At 35.8% G+C, this 20,345-nt stretch overlaps 1 protein-coding gene across 1 annotated transcript in view; it reads left to right on the top strand.

The window, feature by feature from the left end:
• Positions 1-20,345, top strand: part of LOC135198099 (prolow-density lipoprotein receptor-related protein 1-like) — an 875,913-nt gene that overhangs the window by 777,580 nt on the left and 77,988 nt on the right. Inside the window, 4 exon segments of the mRNA XM_064225548.1 lie at positions 12,939-13,040; positions 13,442-13,702; positions 13,988-14,130; positions 20,001-20,112. Of these exon segments, the coding sequence (XP_064081618.1) occupies positions 12,939-13,040; positions 13,442-13,702; positions 13,988-14,130; positions 20,001-20,112 (618 nt within the window).

The raw sequence follows: 20,345 nt of genomic DNA, 5'->3' as shown, positions 1-20,345 counted from the left end.
AATACATTGCCCCAGACAGTCTCTGTTTGGGAAGACAGCAAAATGGCATTAGACAGGAAGGTGTGCTCTTATACCCCTTTGGATCCCTGGGCATCCAGTAGTCACCTTTCCTGTATCTGTTTCTGAGATTGGTACTTATAATCTCTACTTTTTTTTCCTGTAAAAATTGTCTTGATTTACATCATCATTTTTATAATTGTATAATGTACTTTTGTCTTGAAAAGAAATAATTGTGCTTCTCAATAAGGTGAATTGCACTCATTATTACTGTTAGTGTGGAAAAGTTTTGTAAGTTCAGTTTTCCCTTCATACACAGGAAGATCCATTCTGATTTTCAGTTAGTGAACACTTTTTGTCATCACATTTGGGGTATTTAAATGTTTTTCCATCTTGGATAAATTGGTGTCAGTAAGAGCTAATGGTTAATGATCATTAGGCTAGTCCTGAGAGCCAGATATATTCCAGGAAAAAGAAATATAGTTGCTGACAAACTGAGCTACAGGGACCAGATTCTAGGAACGGAGTGGTCCTTGCATCAGGAAGTGGTGGACAGAATGTTCATCTTGTGGGAAAAGCCTATTATAGACCTATTCTCAACCAGATACAACAAAAAGTTGGAAGTGTATTGTTCAGTAGTCCCGGACGCAGGGGCAGTAGCAGAAGATGTGCTACAACACCCATGGGACAATCTGGACGTGTATGCATTTTCTCCATTTTGCCCAATCTGTCAGGTTCCTGAACAAAGTGATGTGGTCTCAGAACCTCAAGATGGCTCCGGTAGCCCCATTGTGGCCGAAGGCAGAATGGTTTCCGGACCTGTTGGAACTACTAATAGATGTGAAAGGGCTGTTGCCTTATATAATAAGGCGCCCTATGAGGTTATGTTAGACTTGCGATAATCTTACGCTAAGTCGGTTGGTTATGCACTTCCATACTCATTGGAGTGTCTTGGGGTTTGATGATAACTTTCGAAGTCGGTATCTTCTTTGGTTATGACGACGATGTGTTAAACTCATGATGATATCTTCTTTCTGATGTGAGGTTCTAGTAGAAAACACGAAGTATAAAAAATAGTTCTATTCTCTGAGATTACATGATGAAGATCAGAGGAAATTTGTACAGGTCTGCCAATGATGATGGCTAATTCAAATCTACATGATGAAGCTTAGGTAAAGATGTACAGGTCCTCCAATGACGATGGCTTGATCGCTTCTGCCAATGATGATGGCTAATTCAACTCTGACTACCATCTCAGTTACAAATCATAAAGGAAGCAGACAGTAGCTCGAACATATGAACATACATACAAATAGCATAGATACAAATCACGTAGGCCATTTGAATTACAGGTCGCGACAGTTGTCTCAAGCAGGAAGCTTGGACTAATGTTTTCAAAACAAATGAAGGACCACAGGTGACGGCACGTCATTTTAGCCTACTTTATTGTATACGTCATCTTAGTATACTTTATCGTCTCTGGTCTGATCACATTCCTGCAAGCAATCTGGTTGACCTCTTGGGTCACTGGTTTTTAATTAATCATAGTTTTAGTGTTTTATATATATGGAATAACATTCCATATTTCCGTTATGTAACACTTACAGATGTACCAAGAGAGTTACCTCCATGGAACAACCTACTATGTCAACCACACGTGGAGAAGTACCACCAGCCGGTGCAGTCCCTGTCACTTCACGGGTGGAGACTGTCAAGTATCTCCTACAAGCGAGAGGCTTTTCTCAGAAAGCAGCAACACAGGAAAATGGTCTGCATACTGTGATTGGTATCATAGAGGGAACCACTATTCACAATTAGTGGACTTTCTGATATATCTCAGGACAGAAAGACATACGTCTGTATCTGCTGTAAAGGGATACAGGGCTGCTCTAGGTTCGGTTCTATGGATGGAAGGCATTGACATTTCTTCTTCATGGGAAATGGCTATGTCAATGAAGAGTTTTGAGCAGTCCTGTTCCCCGAAGGAACTAAAAGCCCCAGATTGGGATTTGACCATGGTACTGAGCAGCCTTACAAAACCCCCATACAAGCCATTATGACAGTCCACAAATAGAAGCTTGACCCTGAAGGCAGTCTTCATATTGGCTCTAGACTCAACTAAAAGGGTGGGGGAGCTGCATGGTCTGTCATATGTGGTGAAGCATTCGAGAGGCTGGAAGTGTATGGTTTTCGAGTTTGTCCCAGAATTCATTGCCAAAACTCAAAATCATCAGTAGTGGATGGTGGATTAGACTCCTTTTCCATACCTTCTCTGGGAGAATTTGTGGATAATGATCCTGAAGAAATGCTGCAATGCCCTGTCAGAGTACTAAGAGCGTCCTCAAGAAGAATGTGGCCTCTCAGGCCGGGATGCCGAAGGCTTTTTGTGTTTGTACAGGACGGAACAAGAAGGACGTGTCCAGGAACACAATATCATTTTGGTTAAGAGAAACGATCAGGAATGCATACATGACAGGAGACAGAGGGTCAAATAATCTGGAGAGAGCTAGAGCTCATGACATCAGGGGCTTGAGCGCTTCTTTGGCATTCAAGAAAAATATGTCTGTGGAGAGGATTTTGAAAGCTGGTATTTGGCGACGCCAAACAACTTTCACTCCCTTTTATTTTTAAAAGATGTTGCCCATAGATCCTTGGACACTTTTTCCTTGGGTCCAGTGGTGGCTGCCCAACATGTGGTATAGCTCATCCAGTACCCCTGGCAGGTCAGTTACTGACTAGTCTAAGATGAAGGTATGAAAGTAGAATGAATGAGATTACTGGTCTTCCTTCTTTACTACTTTTCTAACTATTCCTTTACCTACGGGCAGTAAGAGGGAGAGTACCATCATGAGTTGGAACAGACTAGATGCAGGTGAGGGGGACAGCCATACTGTAAAGATAATCTAGAGCATAGGATACTTTTCAGTAGCAACACACTCCTCTCAATAATAGGAAGAGAGTGGGGTGATAATAGATCCAGATACAGGGACAGGAGTGGTTTATGAGAACGGATAGCTCTCCATGGCATTGTATGAAACACCCAGAGAGGGAAACCAATAGATTCTCATATATCTTTGGTTCAAAGGTTATAGTCCATTGTCTTAGAATACATCTATTCAGAATTGGATAAAGGTGGCAAACTCCCAGTCGGTTATAGAGACTTACCTCCCACTAATAAGTAAGTCTATCCAAATGTTAAGAACTAAGGTTTGTTTCGTATATGGACAAATGACAAATTTTTAACCAATTTGTATTTTTCGTAACTAACAAACTTGAGGTCTTAACAGATAAGGGCCACCTCAAACCACCCCTCTAACAGTCTAAACTGGGTTGGAAGAGTAAATGATAGGTCACAGGATGCCAAGGGCATTCTGCGAACCACAATGCCCTGTGACTTGATACTGATGCCAATAGTCCCTGGATCTCACAAATTCTTTTTATTAATTCTACCGGTTTCCAGCTTGTCGGTGCTATTATTATCCTAATGTTAAGACCTCAGGTTTGTTAGTTATGAAAAATAAAAATTAGTTAAAAAATTTGTCATATTTAGTAAATAAGTATTCTGAAATTTTACTAAATCAAAAGGTGTTTGCTAACCCCACGCAAAATTATGCGCTCAATATATCACCAATACATATAAATGAAAAAACGAGTTGATTAACACCTAAATTGCACTTGTAACAAAAATTTTTGTGTGAGAATTTTGAGACTGCCTTGATTTTCATTCAGAAACTGCTTTTTAAAATGGTAGTGTCAGTTACAGTAATTAAAAAATAAAAAAAAAGACTTGTGATACAGTAGTATTTTACAGGGTCTTTTTTTCAACTGCAAATTTTGCCAGAATCCGCAGCAAAAGCAAAGAAATTTCTTTGCATGATATAGATGTGATATAAACTGAAATACTTGGTAGAATGAAGTTGATTTTATAATGGTTACTTTGGGTTTTAAATTCATTTCATTTATAATTCCCCTTAGGGAGGAAGTTATTCCCAAGGCGTAGGTAATTCAATAATAAAGTATATTTATGGCTTAACATTTGTGAATATAAAGTCACATGCATAAAAGTGACAAAAATTTATGATTAGCCAGGTTTTACAAACTTACCAATAAGGTATCATTGTTTTGATGATCTGATATGGATTTTAAGCATAGAACCTGAATTCGACAGGAATATGTTTAGCAGTCAATATCAGTTTATATTTTTCTTAGTTGCAAAGTGGCTCAAGGCACCCGTTTGTCACTGTGACTAAACGAGATGCCAAGGTCTGAATCTGACCAGGCAGATGCACTTACTAGTTTTGTTCCCCGTTTGCATAAGTTATTCCCAGTGGAGAGTGATTATATATAAATTTATTATTTTTGGCTTAATAGTTGTGCATATAAAGGGTGTATGTGTATAAGTGACAAAAATTCATAAGTAGTCAAGAGCTGAATACTTCCCAGTCTGCTAATCGGGTAGGGAAATACAAATAAACATAATATATACAATATAATATAATTATATATCTATATATATATATATAGTATATATATATATATATTTATTATATATATGTGTGTGTGTGTGTGTGTGTGTGTGTGTGTGTGTATATATATATATATATATATATATATATATATATATATATATATATATATATATATATATATACACAGTAGTACCTCAAGATACAAAATTAATCCGTTCCGAGGCGCCCTTCGTATCATGGGGTTTTCGTATCTTGGACCAGATGTTACATGTAAAATGGCTAATCCGTTCCGAGCCCTCCAAAAACACCCCAGTAAATTTCATGATTAAGCTAAATTGACCTATAAACAATGAAATACTACAACAATTTGGACCATTCAATACCTAAATTAATAAAAAAAAATGCCAAATATAACCTGTAAATAAAGTATATATTGGTGTACATGGTAACAAGAAATATACTGTACGTAAAATGTGGAAGCTTACCTTTCGAGTGAGGCTACGTACATACGTAACTATCCAAGGAAGATTGCTTCTGCCTACTTTTCACAATGTTCCTGTGTGAGCCTTTTTGGGGGGGTGTCTTCTAAAAATGATTGCACTTTATGAAAAGCGGCTTTAATTTCTGCCGTTTTTTTTCTTTTGTACATATGTATGTACGTACACTTTAAAAAATATATGTACACAATGTTCCTGTGTGAGCCTTTTCGGGGGGTGTTTTCTACAAATGATTGCAATTTATGAAAAGCGGCTTTAATTTCTGCCGTTTTTCTTTTTTCTTTTTTTGATTTGTAACTTTTTTTTTTACTTTTTTTTACCTTACGTAATTTTTTTTTTCTTTCTTTTTTTTTACAGAATTTAAACTTTCTGTTTTTTATCACTTGGTTCTTTTTTTGCACCTCATGACTGTTGGCACTGGTGTCCATCAAAACCCTGTTCAACCAAATGCTCTCTCTGCAACTGATTGGGGTACTGAATGTTCTGCTGCTGACCTTCAACATAAACTGAAGTGCCTTGATTATACGTACTGGTATGCATGTTGTAAATGATTGGTCTACACCCTCTGTTCAGCAGGGAGTGGAGAGTCTACCAACCTTGCAAAGTTTCCAGTTATCCCATGAGAGAGACCTTGATCACTTATCCCATGTGAGAGATCTTGGTCACTTTTTTTTTAAAAATAACGTACACATTGACGATCCCGAAAACGAATACCGCGTGCGTACTATAACAATGCTGGTACCGAGTGGCCGAGGCACGCCACCACGTGTACATAGTAGATGCATGATGGGAGGGACGTTGGCCAATAGGAGAGAAGGATTTCATGGCCGCGACTAGCATCAGGAACCAATGGGAGAGCAGGAGGATGATGGCGAGTCTACTAGTACTAAGATGGCGGCGCGCGGCGCGATTTTCAAAATTGTTATCCAGGCGAATCTCGGGCTTTCAGAAACCTTTCGTATCTTGAAAACTTTTCGTATGTAGAGCCGTTAAATTTTTCGTATTGGCTTTCGTATGTCGAGGTACCTCCTGTATCTAGTTATATATATATTAATAATATAATAATATATATATTATGTAGATATATAATATATATATTATATATATATATATATATAGATATATAGATAGTATATATATCTATATATAATTATATGATATATATATATTATATATATATATATATATAACATATCTAATAAAAGGAGCCCATAAAAACACCAAAATGTAGAGAGAAAAGTACTATATTTCAGAGACTGCTGTCTCTCTCTTCAGGTATATGAATGAGAAAAGTTTACAGAAAAGGTGGTATTTATACCAAGAGATCCGTCCACAAGTAAGCCAATTTAGGTCACCCCCGCTGATAATCTTCCTTTAATCTTCTTAAGCGTTGGTTGAATGAAGACTTCGTCGACGACATCTGAGATCTACCCGCCTTTTGAGATGTTCATTACTTGCTTCTCTTTTATTAAGGCCGATTCCATCATTTGACTCTTGTACCAGCAGTTGCTGCTATAAATCACACGTGACAAATTCCAGTTTATTCTATGGTTATGTTCATTTATATGGTTGAAAATAGCCGAGTTCTGTTGTCCATACCTAACTGACCGTTTGTGTTGTATTAATCTCTGGGGAAGTGATTTACCTGGAAATCTGGGGAACAAATTCGTAAGGCTCTTAAGAATAGGTTGCTAGCTACACCTATCTTGATAGTAATGTCGTGATAGCTAAAGTAGTGAATATATGAAAGTGAGAACGTTGGTTTTCTGTATATGGTAAATTTGTATTCTGTCGTGTCTCTGATTATTAAAACTTCAAGAAAAGGAATTTTGTTGTCTGTTTCCCATTCAACTTTAAATTTGATACTGGGCACTAATTCGTTTAATTTTGAGAGGAATTCATTAAAATTACCCCACTTATTATCCCAAAATGTTAGGATGTCATCCACGTATCTCATCCACAGCATGTTTTTGGGTTTTATTGCATTTATTACTGTAGTTTCAAAGTACTATTCCATGTACAGATTGGCTAAAACATGGAATACTTTGAAACTACAGTAATAAATGCAATAAAACCCAAAAACATGCTGTGGATGAGATACGCGTATGACATCCTAACATTTTGGGATAATAAGTGGGGTAATTTTAATGAATTCCTCTCAAAATTAAACGCATTAGTGCCCAGTATCAAATTTAAAGTTGAATGGGAAACAGACAACAAAATTCCTTTTCTTGGTGTTTTAATAATCAGAGACACGACAGAATACAAATTTACCATATACAGAAAACCAACGTTCTCACTTTCATATATTCACTACTTTAGCTATCACGACATTACTATCAAGATAGGTGTAGCTAGCAACCTATTCTTAAGAGCCTTACGAATTTGTTCCCCAGATTTCCTGGAAAAAGAATTTGAACTAATTCGCAAGCAACTTTCATCTTTAAAGTATCCTGACCATATAATTGAGAAAGCAATTCAAAAAGCAAACGTAATTTTCTACCGACCCCCTAAAGACAAGACCAGAGACACGCCCAACAATAAAATAAAAATTCCTCACCTGGAGACGATTAAGAGAATAACCCACACCCTTGGGAAATCCAACCCTTTTGCATTTACCTACCCAAATACCTTAGCCAAATCCCTGATTAACGTCCAACAAAAGACATCTCCCAAAGACTCTGGGGTCTATGAGATCCCATGCCAGGACTGTGACCAATCTTACATCGGATTTACAGGTAAATCACTTCCCCAGAGATTAATACAACACAAACGGTCAGTTAGGTATGGACAACAGAACTCGGCTATTTTCAACCATATAAATGAACATAACCATAGAATAAACTGGAATTTGTCACGTGTGATTTATAGCAGCAACTGCTGGTACAAGAGTCAAATGATGGAATCGGCCTTAATAGAAGAGAAGCAGGTAATGAACATCTCAAAAGGCGGGTGGATCTCAGATGACGTCAACGAAGTCTTCATTCAACCAACGCTTAAGAAGATTAAAGGAAGATTATCAGCGGGGGTGACCTAAATTGGCTTACTTGTGGACGGATCTCTTGGTATAAATACCACCTTTCTGTAAACTTTTCTCATTCATATACCTGAAGAGAGAGACAGCAGTCTCTGAAATATAGTACTTTTCTCTCTACATTTTGGTGTTTTTATGGGCTTCTTTCATTAGATGGAATTCTGTTGTTACAGAACATTTTTACCAGTCATTATATATATATATATATATATATATATATATATATATATATATATATATATCTATATATATATATATATATGTATATAGTATATACATATACAGGCAGTACCCAGGTTACAACGGGGTTTCATTCTGAGACAAGTTGTAACCCGAAAATCGTCATAAGCCGGAACATCATCAAAAATCTTTAAAAAACCCTACTTTTAATGCTTTGGGTGCATTCAATACTATGTAAACTGCATTCTTGTTGCATTTTCCATCAAAAATAGCTTCAAATATTGATTATTTTGCATTTTTGGTGTCATATTTCTTCTGTCAGATCAGACTTGTAGGCGTCGTAACCTTGGAACATGCGTCGTAACCCTGGAAATAATTTCTGATGAATATAATATAAAAGTGCCTTAACCCTTAAACGCCCAAGCGGTATTTTAAAAATCGTCTCCCGTATGCCGGCGGCGTTCGCGAGTGAGTGCCGAAGTGGAAAAAATGTTTTTTCAAAAATATCACAGCACGCTTAGTTTTCAAGATTAAGAGTTAGTTTTTGGCTCCCTTTTTTGTCATTGCCTGAAGTTTAGTATGCAACCATCAAAAATGAAAAAAAATATCATTATGTATACAAATCACGCTGTGAGCAAAACGGTTAAAGCTAATGAGTTAATTTGTTTTTCGTTGTAATGTACACTAAATTACGATCATTTTGGTATATAAAAAATTGTAAAATGACCAAGGCAACACAGAGAAAATATTATCACAAAATGATGCATGAATTCGTAACACTCGGACGTAAAAAAAAGTTGTTTTCAAAAATTCACCATTCTAAATTGAAATATTGTGCTAGAGACTTCCCGTTTCTTGCAAAAGGAAGGTGTTTGATTGAATATTACTAGACTGTAAGTGTTGTAGCTTACAATTGCAGTTTTCGACCATTTCGGTCGAGTTAAAGTTGACTGAAGGACGAATTTTTTTCTATTTATCGTTATTTATATGAAAATATTTCAAAACTGATAAAAGCTACAACCATGGGTTGTTAATTGTTGTATTCTACATAAAATTGCGCACATTTTCATATATAAAACTTTATGTAACGGCTAATTTAAAATGGTGCAAACATTACAACAATCGGACGAAAAAATTTCTGATTTTTTCGGAAGAGTTACCGCACGGACGTAAGGAAAATGTTTATTTCATAAATTCACCATAAATCGAAATATTGTGTTAGAGACTTGCAACTGGTTGCAAAATAAAGGTAAATGATTGAATATTACTAGAATGTAATAGTTTTAGCTTGCAATTGCATTTTTTTACCATTTCGGTCGAGTCAAAGTTGACCGAAGGTTGAAATTTTGGCACTTATCGTTATTTATATGAAAATATTTCAAAACTGATAAAAGCTACAACCATAGGTTGTTTTTTGTTGTATTCTACATGAAATTACGCACATTTTCATATATAAAACTTTATGTAAGGACTAATTTAAAATGGTGCAAACATTACGACAATCAGACAAAAAAATTTCTGATTTTTTTCGGAAGAGTTACCGCGCGGACGTAAGGAAGATGTTTTTTTTTTTTTATAAATTCACCATAAATCAAAATATTGTGCTAGAAACTTCCAATTTGTTGCAAAATGAAGGTAAATGATTGAATATTACTAGAATGTAAGAGTTTTAGCTTACAATTGCGTTTTTTTACCATTTTGGTCGAGTCAAAGTTGACCGAAGGTTGATATTTTGGCACTTATCGTTATTTATATGAAAATATTTCAAAACTGATAAAAGCTACAACCATGGGTTTTTTTTTTGTTGTAGTTATTCAAGATCAGAAGGTTGAGCTAGTTGAACCTAAAGTATCCCATGATATAGGTATTAATTATCCCCCAGTATCTGCAAAAGAAAGCATTTTAACAGGCCATTCATTAGGAACCCACATTCCCCCTGACTCGGTGAATCAAGATATTAAAATTTCCATGGAGAAGAAAACTTCAATTCCTGCTTCATCTAGTTTACAGAGGTTTAAAACCTCTCCTGATTTTAGATTGTCTTCTAAGGTAACTGGTGTACAAGGTATTCCTCAGGAGAACACAAGTAAAGAGGCAGAGGATGTAAGCGCAATGTCTGTAGTCACTTCATGTAGTAATCCTGCTGATCCAGATGATCAGTTGAAAAGGGAAAGAATAGAAAAGTACAAGGAAGAGAGGAGATCATTCCTCAGAGAAAAGTACAAATCAGATAGCTTTCGTGGTGAAAAAGATGAAATGCTATTGAGACTTAAGCAGAAGGCAACTAGTCCTTCAAGACCAGAGGATGAAGATGAAACATCTCACCAAAGTTCAAATACTAGGTCTGTAAGCCCTAGAAGGAAAGGCAGCATCAGCCCAACTAAAAGTTTTGATGCTCATGAAGATAGAACAAGTCCAAGCAAGCACCTAAATACAGAACAACACAGTTCTACATGAAATTGTGCACATTTCCATATATAAAACTTTATGTAACAGATAATTCAAAATGGTGCAAACATTATGACAATCGGACGAAAAAATTTATGATTTTTTCGGAAGAGTTACTGCGCAGAGTAAGAAAAAAGTTTTTTTCATAAATTTACCATAAATCAAAATATTGTGCTAGAGACTTCCAATTTGTTGCAAAATGAAGGTAAATGATTGAATATTGCTAGAATATAAGAGTTTTAGCTTACAATTGCATTTTTCGACCATTTCGGTTAAGTCAAAGTTGACTGAAGGTTGAAATTTTGGCACTTATTGTTATTTATATGAAAATATTTCAAAACTGATAAAAGCTACAACCATGGATTGTTTTTTGTTGTATTCCACATGAAATTGCGCACATTTTCATATATAATACTCCATGTAACGGCTAATATAAAATGTTGCAAAAATTATGTCAAAGTGACGAAATAATTTCTGTTATGTGTGGCTGATGCTCTTTAGTGCGAGAAGAAAGAAATTCGCGCTTGTGCGCCTGGGTAACGATTGTAAACAAAACAATGCCTTGATCCGTGAGCTCCCAGCATCCTCCAAGGTGCGTGATTCAAAAGTTTTTGCCTAGTAGGCCTATAACTATTTTTCCGCAAATTTAAAAAAAAACTTTTTTACATCGACATACTATACGTCCAATCGGCACCCAACAGACAATTTATATCGACGTTTAATACTTCCAATCGGCGTTAAAGGGTTAACCTCGGAACATCGTAAGCCGAACCCGTTGTAACCTGGGGACTGCCTGTATATGGAGATATATATATATATATATATATATATATAATATATATATATATATATATTATATATATATATATCTATATATATATGATATATATATATATATATTATATACAGACAGCCAGTCCCCGGCTTATGACAGGGGTTCCGTTCTTGAGATGTGTCGTAAGCCAAAATTCGTTGTAAGCCGGAAAATTGTCATGTCAGATTGGCGTCGTAAATGCCATAACCCCCGGGGCACATGCGTTGTAAATCTGGAAATGATTTCTGACATATAATTGCAAAGTGTTGTAACCTCGGAACATCGTAAGCCCAACCCGTCGTAAGCTGGGACTGTGCCTGTATATATATATATATATATATATATATATATATATATTATATATAATATAATTATATATATAGTATTATATATATATATTATATAATATACAATACATATACAGATATATATATATTTTTATATATATATATATATATATATGATATATGTTATATATGTTGTCATATATATATATATATATAGATATATATATATGATAATTCTATTATATTTATATAGGTATATATATATATATATATATATATCTCGTCTGGTAATTGGCTGGATTTCCGTTCCGATGGCTTTAATGATAAGCGAAAGTCACCGATAACCAAAATTCGGAGATTTTTGGTGCTAATTAGTATCGATAACTGGTTAATGGCACCTCTGTTAGGTATGCATTGGCACAGATAACTGGAAATTGGCAGATTTCGGTGCCAAAAATCACCAATTTACAGCATTACACAAGTGACTTAAAACAAGGGACTGCCTTGACAGTGGACCCCCCGTATTCGCATTCTCCGGATTCGCAGACTTGCACATTCGCGGATTTCTCTCTGGACCATTTCCCCCTATTATTCGTGGTATTTTTCTATGTGAAATATCCACAAATTCCTGTTTTTTTATCAATTTCATCATAAAATGCACTTTTTGTGATAAAACTTAAAAAAACCAAGCATAAAAATTTGCAGTGGGTTTTTCTTCAGTTTTAACTAACAATATAGGAGGTTTCAAGGATTTTTATAGGGGTTCCAATTCGTGGGTTCTAACTATTCACGGAGGGGTTCTGTTACGCACCCCCACAAATACGGGCAGACCACTATATATATATATATATATATATATATATATATATATATATATATATATATATATATATATATATATATATATATATATATATATATATATATATATATATATATATATATTATATATATATATATATATATATATATATATATAATATATATATATATTATTATATATGTACAGATTATGTACTTTATTTATGTGTGAATTTTTTTTTTTATTTATGCCAGAAAGATACGGTAGTGTAATTGTTACTTTAGTAGTATTTAGTTGTATATGTACTGTCTCATCTTTTGCCAGTAATTACAGCACTTTTTAATTTTTTTTACCAAATGGCTTTTACTCATTATGTTTATGAATATCTCTCTTATGATTTTTTTTCGTAGGGTAACTGCAAATTGGAGGATGGAAACCCTATATGCTCATGTGCACTTGGGTTTAGTGGAAATAGGTGCCAAATTGATACTTGCAAGTCATTCTGTCACAGGGTAAGTAAGCTGCCTATATTTCTAAAAGTTGCTGTTTCATATTCAATTATTTTCTTCATATTCTATTGTGAATTTTATGGATGGTACAAGATTATTAATTTTGTATAGGAAATCAGGGATATATACATTTTCTTTCACATACAAAAACAATAATTTACATAGCTAACCCAAAACACCTTAGAAAATAAATTTTATGGAATAAGTCTAGATTAAAAAAATACGTACTATATAAATATTGACAAGAGTAGCATGCCAAATATCTGTTCATAAACATTATCATTGAAAGTGAATTCATAACTTTTTTATACAAAGGGATACCGAATTAATAATGACATTAGTTTTTAAGGTCTTCTGGTTTTTAGTGTATCCCTGCTAAATATTGTTGTTTTTACTATTTTAAGGGTACCTGTGAAGCAACAGAAGATGGACCATTTTGTACTTGTGAAGTAGGGTATACTGGTCAACGGTGCTCCGAGCCTATTTCAGAAAGTGTTCTGTGTTCACCTAATCCTTGTGAAAATGAAGGGGATTGTGTTATTTTGAGAGGAAAGCAGTATTGCAAGTGTACTGAAACATTTACAGGAGATGTATGTCAGCACAGAATTGAAGCAAAAGTAAATCCATGTAATACAATTGAATGTCTGAATTCTGGAATTTGTCAAGTGAGTTACTCGATTTCATCTAAAATAAGTTACATGTCATTGTATGATTATACTAGTACATATACTATACATTTATTTGAAGATATGAGCATTGAGCAGTAGTAGATTCTCTTTACTTATGGATAATTTGTTTTGAGCATCACAAATTAATTACAGATTAAGTGTCAAACGTGAAAAGAAACTTGTATATAGTAAAAATGATTTCCAGTTTAAAATATTCTACCTCTTGAGTAACAAGATGATGGTATGCCCTGCATGTGTACTATTTTTATGATGATTTTACAGGTAAGACAAGGACTCCCAGAATGTGTGTGTGACACTAATTGGGAAGGTGCAAATTGTAGCCTTCCAAGCATTTGCAATGAATGGTGTTTCAATGGAGGAATTTGTTCAGGAAATGAAAATTCTTCTCTTGATCCTGTCTGCAGGTAATTACCATTTAACACAAGTTCTTGGGATCATAAGCTTTTGTCTTTTATTTTACTATTTGTTACCAAAACATGAAGGCTGTGACATTAACAGTTGAAAGCAAATGACCATTAAAAAAAAGTGTAAATTTAGATGAAAAGGACAAGTATTTCTGAATAAGACTCCCTTTTTTTACTGACAATGATTTTATTTGTTGTACTGTATTTCAATGGAAACACTATGAAAGAAGCACTCCGTGACAAAATAATATACAGGCGGCCCACGTTTAACAGCGCAATCGCTCAACGGCGAATCGGTTTTACGGCTGTCGTCAAAAATATTCATTAAAAAGATAAGGCATTTTAAGGTATTTTTACATCACAATTTTCGGTCAACAGCGCTGCTAGCGCCATTATGTCTAACGAGTACATACATCTGTAGAGATACCGTTCACCCCATAAAGGTTATGCAAATGATATAAAAAAATTGTATTGAGAGTTATTACATAGGTATTAGAGTAAAACATATGCCTCTGACGCTGTTCCATGCCGAAAATATTGAGTTAAATGAGTGCAAATTTAGCTATGGATGTGTCTATTTACAAATGTTCATACTTTTTTTTTTAAAATATGTATGAAAATGTATTACGTATAGATATTTATATTTCTGCACATAAATATGATACAAATGCAGCTTTTGAGACTGCCCTTCACATTATCAAATATGATGTTTTTTCATGTTCATTCTTGTAAGCTGCCGCCTGCTGCTCTTCCGAAAATATTGAGTAAAAAAAAAGTGCAAATTTATGTGGCGATCGGTGTGTCGATTTTATAAATGTTCATGCTTATATGTTTAAGATGTGTATGCAAATGTATTACGTATAGGGTATTTTTAATTCTGCGCAGAAATGTGATACTAAGGCAGCTTTTAAAACTGCCCTTCACGTTATCAAATACGATGTTTTTCAAGCTCATTCTTGTAAGCAGCTGCCTGCTGCTCTTCCGAAAATATCGAGTTAAAAAGAGTGCAAATTTATCAATTGATGTGTCGATTTAATACATGTTCATGCTCTTATGCTTAAAATGTGTATGAAAATATATTACGTTAGGGTATTTTTATTTTTGTACATATGGTATGAATTAAGGCAGCTTTTATAACTACCCTCCACGTTGTCAGAGGATGTTTTTATCATGTTCGTTCTTGTCGGCCACTGTTCTGAAAAATGCATGGTGCTATTTCATTAATCATGCATCTTTTCCATAAATCCTTTAAAAAGTTATACATTACTTCACTGTATCCAATAATATTGTATGTATTCTCATATTATAAAATACTACGGCAAATCTAAGCTAGTATTCCGCGGAGTGGCCAATGTTTTGGTTTCAAATCAGCTGATGGCAAACATGAGTTTGTTTCGCCATATTAAACGCAATTCAGATCAAATATTTTTGCTTCTAGTTGGCATAAACGAATATCTAAATACTTGACTTATATGAGACAAGGTTATTTTTCCTTATACAATGTGTTTTTAGGAGGAAGTATGAATTGAATGTCTCGTTGTGATTGTGAAATTTTTTTTTAACAGATTATGTTGGCGGCATGTTTATTGCGTAAAAAAATTATGTGTTTCCGTTCGCAATTTTCCTTTATATCATCGTAATACGAATTTTACGCTATTTATCTTATATTGGCGTGAAACCAACAGTAAAATGTGTTCTTTCAAGCACAGTAGTTTTGATTAAAATGATTTTATCTCAATTTTATCTACGGTTGTGTTTAATGGCATACGTTTACTGGAGTTTTATACTTGTTGCCGATGCATTTCTCAGCCTCAGTTATAACTAGGTTTAAATTTAACAGTATATTTCCTGATTGATCTTTGATCTATATTGATCTTTGATCTATTGCAAATTAAGTTATTACATTAAGATATCTCAGTTCTATTCTACCTAACGTCATTTATAACAACTACGGTAATAATGTACTATAGTACGATGATTGAAATACAAGCCAAACAGATGTTATCGAATTCTGTTGTACTTAGAAAAAAAAAAAGTTTTTTCACTTTCGGTTGTTCATGGCTGTACACGTTTATGCGACAAGTATAATGTTAAAACCATACTTTCATCATTTTCTTATGCTGTTTTTGAACTTATGTAACTAGAAGATGGGATAAAGTTAGGCTATTGTAATTTGTTCTCTCATAAAATCGGATTATTGTAAGATGAATTATCGTAACTTGAACAATATAGCTACCTGTACACTGTGTAAAACCTTATTATATCTTTACATACTCTAGACACCCAAAGGATTAAAGCTAGGTTTTTTCACTTTACAGTACTATTTATAATACTATAATGTACTGTACAGTAAATTCTATAGATCTATAATGCATAAATATAATTTTACTTATTGCGCCATCGCGGGATTAAACCTGGACAGGTATCGCTATTTTGGTGCCCCTTTAAAGGTTTGCAGGGTCGAGCTCGACCCAAGCACCCAGAAAAATGTGTGAAAATTCAAAAACTGCAGCTATGCTTTACATTTTAATTTCTAAAATCAATTTCACTATTGCCGAAGCCGCCGACCCAGATCTTGAGGGTCGCCAGGGAAGAGTTCTTGATGGCTTGGGGAGTCTGAAAGAGATACTATTCCCGTTAGAACTTACCCTATAATACGACAATGTATTTTTCAAGTTCCATATTGCCAATATACTTAGTAATTATTTCTAGGGTACGGAATGTTGTACATACCGAGTCATTTGTTAATTCTGAGTCCCGCGTGTAGCAGATCTCACATCCATCTGGATGCCAAACCAGAAGGTCGTCCACCTGGATGGTATGAGATCGGCAGACCTCATGCCCACGCGATTGCTGCAGCACAGCAGCGCATGCTGTCTCCTGACAGCGTACCACCTGTAAATTAATTTGATACATGAGTATCATAATTTGATATCACCGGAGGATCCGGTGTCCTATATAGTTAAGTTAGATCCGCTATGTTTAGTTCAGCGGAGTCGCATGCTTCCTTATTAACTATGCATTAAGTGTTTTACAATGGTATCCTAATATTCTGTTCTCCTTCTTGTACCACCTCATGTCATCCAAAATTTTGTCATTATAAGGTTTTGGAGCGGACAGAAACGGTGGCAGGGTTAACCTTGCACCAGTCCGCCGGCTCCGGAGAGAAAAATTCTACTATGAAACTTCTCTCAGCTTCCCGTACCCCTACCGGAGTAGAACGTATGTATTGAGAAGAAAGGCTTGGGACGAGCGGAAACCAGGTTACCTAGTATTCTGTCGGCCCCGGAATGTACAGTTCCGTGAAGCGCTTCTTAAAACTAACTTGGCAACAAGGGGGCACAAAGAAATCAGAATTTTAGGGACACCAATACAGGTGCCGGAATACCTGGTTGAAATTATGAATTCCTACCATCATGATTCTGGCCCGAGAATAATAATATTATAAATAAATTACGTAATGAAATACTAGGCTCCATCTGTAACCTTCTTCCCGGATCGACCATTTCGTTAATATCCTTTTGTATAAGGGATCAGCCTAAGGGATCAGAACAGGGTAAAATTTTTGCCTGAATCCAATCAAAGAATCATCGCTACTAATATATAAATACGATTCTAAGGTTTTATCCCGGCCCTACCGGGGGCGGAAGAATAGCGAAGATAGGGATTCCAGGGATAGGAGGATACAAGGTACGTAGCAAGGTGCATACTCAGTCCGGCGCGTCAGGTGGCCATCCACGACTAGCCTAGGAGAGAGCGCTACCTGCCTCGACTCACAGAGCGTGTGAGCAATGTCTCTCTCTCAGCTGTTCCCCGCTTCTCCCCTAGAGTGTATGACTCAAGCCTATTTCCCGGGGTTAGGGTGTGGTGAGTAAGTACTCCACCGAAGTGGGTACAGGGGGAGGGAGACAGCCGAGAAGAGTGGCTCGCTCGTGATCATGTGGTCACTGTGACCTGTCAGGTGGGACAACCCTCCGAGACACAGTGGATCCACCTGATCAAGGCAGTAGGCCTATGGCCTTCTGTCCAATACATGCACAATAAATAATAACAATTTATATAAAACAAATTTATATATTCTAAAGCAAGTAGGCTATAACGGCATCGTGTGAGTAAAAAAGGGGGGGAGGATGGGGAAAATGGAGGTAGAGAGAGGAACATGGTGTGATACGAGCGAATAGCCTAACCCTCCAAAATCGGGTATAATGCCGACCTGGTCAGGAGGACTAAATCGCTCTAATCAATAATTAGCCCTCCCAAATCGGGTATAATGCCGACCTGGTCAGGTAATACAATGACTTAAGGATATCATCCTATAAGTTTAATCGTGTTCCAACTCTCTAATCAGAACGCTTCAATTGAATAAAAACTTCAGTCTTCCGTAGAAAGCTAAAGAGGGATATAGCTGGTTAGGCTACTCCCCTACATATATCAATAGAAACGACTTGACCTAGATATAATTATATATATATCAAAAGGGAACTCACTGGTGTACGCTACCTTCCGAAGCCGCATACGGCCCGGTCAGGTAGCCTAACGATATGAACGCCAAAATAGCCTAACTAATACACAAATGTTAATAAACATCAAAATCATAAATAATCATTGTATAAGATGTCTAGAGCTAAATAAACCCAACTACAATTAGTATGAAGAACTAATTGGAAGTCGTCAAGTAAACATGAAGCTCTGGGAGGTAGCGACACCAAGATGGCTGCCGGGGGAGCGGCATCATACGACACTCCCGAGACTAAAATTATCAATATATCGCCACCTCAACTTATCAAAATTGATAATTGCAATACTCAACTTGGTAGTAGGAGTCTCAAGAAGGTCAGACATCTTCACAATAAGCACAATAAAGCTTCCAAACACAAGAACGCGTGTAGGTATCACGGTGCTATAGAAAGGAATGACGGGAGTCGTGTGGGTAGTAGTAGTAGTAGCGGGCAGTAGTCGGATGTAGAACGGCACCTCGTAGTAACGGGGGATGTTGAGAAAGGAGAGAACTAATTGGTAAGAGACCTCTGATAGTGGTTTTAACATGCCCCAGTTACTATACCGACACCCTATAAGGGTGAGCGAGCTGGGTATATTCCTAGCATTCCATGCAACTATTTTCTCTGGTATATTTAGCAGTTTTTATACCTTAGAAATGGTGCTATAAGGAGCATTTCACAGAGCGGCACAGGTTGAGCCCAGAAAAGGGATTTTGACGTAGGAAAAATCTATTTCTGGGCGAGGAAGCCGTGTCGCCCAGTGAAATGTGTCTGCTTTAGTACTATTTCTAGTAAAATATTGCTATAATACCAGAGAACTGCTAAATTGGACATGTCAGAAGCCTCTGACTCGTTCACCTATATAAAAGGTGTCGGTATAAAACTGGGGCAAGTGTTAAACACTACCACAGCAACCCCTCCAATTAGCCTTTTCCTCATCAAAAGACCCTAATTACGGGGAGCCGTTTTTGGACACTCATAATTGCTTGGAACCTAGCTGTTAATAGTTTTCACTCAAAACTAGATTCGTTGTATCAGGTTATGTTGCCCTTTAGATTTCCTTTTCGTAAAGGTTCATGAAATCTAGTTTCCAAGGTTTTCCATAGTCATTATGGTATTATAGCTGATTCAGTGAGCATGAAACTCCAGTCCTTCTCAGAATATTACATCACTGTATTTATGTGAGATTTTCCCCAATAGGTTGTTCCTCTTGGTTGGTAAATTGGCTAGTTTGAAGTTTGTTATTTCTATAACCCATCAAGACTAGATAAGGATATGTGTAGATAAGAAATATTAAGATAAGTAGGTTATTTGTTGTTTGGTCAAGTTTTGCACATGATTTAATAAAACTTATCTATTTTTTATCCACAGGTGTAGTGAAGGGTTTGTTGGACCACGTTGTGAAACTTCCAGTGACTCAATAGCTGAAGCAGAAAACTCAGCACCAAATACAGCAACAGTCATTATTATAATATTTGTTGTGGTGAGTATATCTTATATTTAGGATTACGTTATTTTTAATATAAATTATTAATATCTTTGTTTTTTATGTAAGCTAACACTGATGGAGGAGAGGAGACAGGACTTAGTGTTCTGGTAAAGGCCCATTTATGGTAGGTATACTTGTGATTAATGAAGGAAAAATGTTCATTGACAGTTTTTAAAGTCAAATGCAAGTAGTCCTGAACTGTATGAAGTACAGTGTGTGCATTAAAC

The sequence above is a fragment of the Macrobrachium nipponense genome, chromosome 21, assembly GCF_015104395.2.
Source record: "Macrobrachium nipponense isolate FS-2020 chromosome 21, ASM1510439v2, whole genome shotgun sequence".
Taxonomy (NCBI): domain Eukaryota; kingdom Metazoa; phylum Arthropoda; class Malacostraca; order Decapoda; family Palaemonidae; genus Macrobrachium; species Macrobrachium nipponense.
The sequence above is the reverse complement of the archived record's forward strand: the minus strand, read 5'-3'. Positions and strand labels throughout refer to the sequence as shown.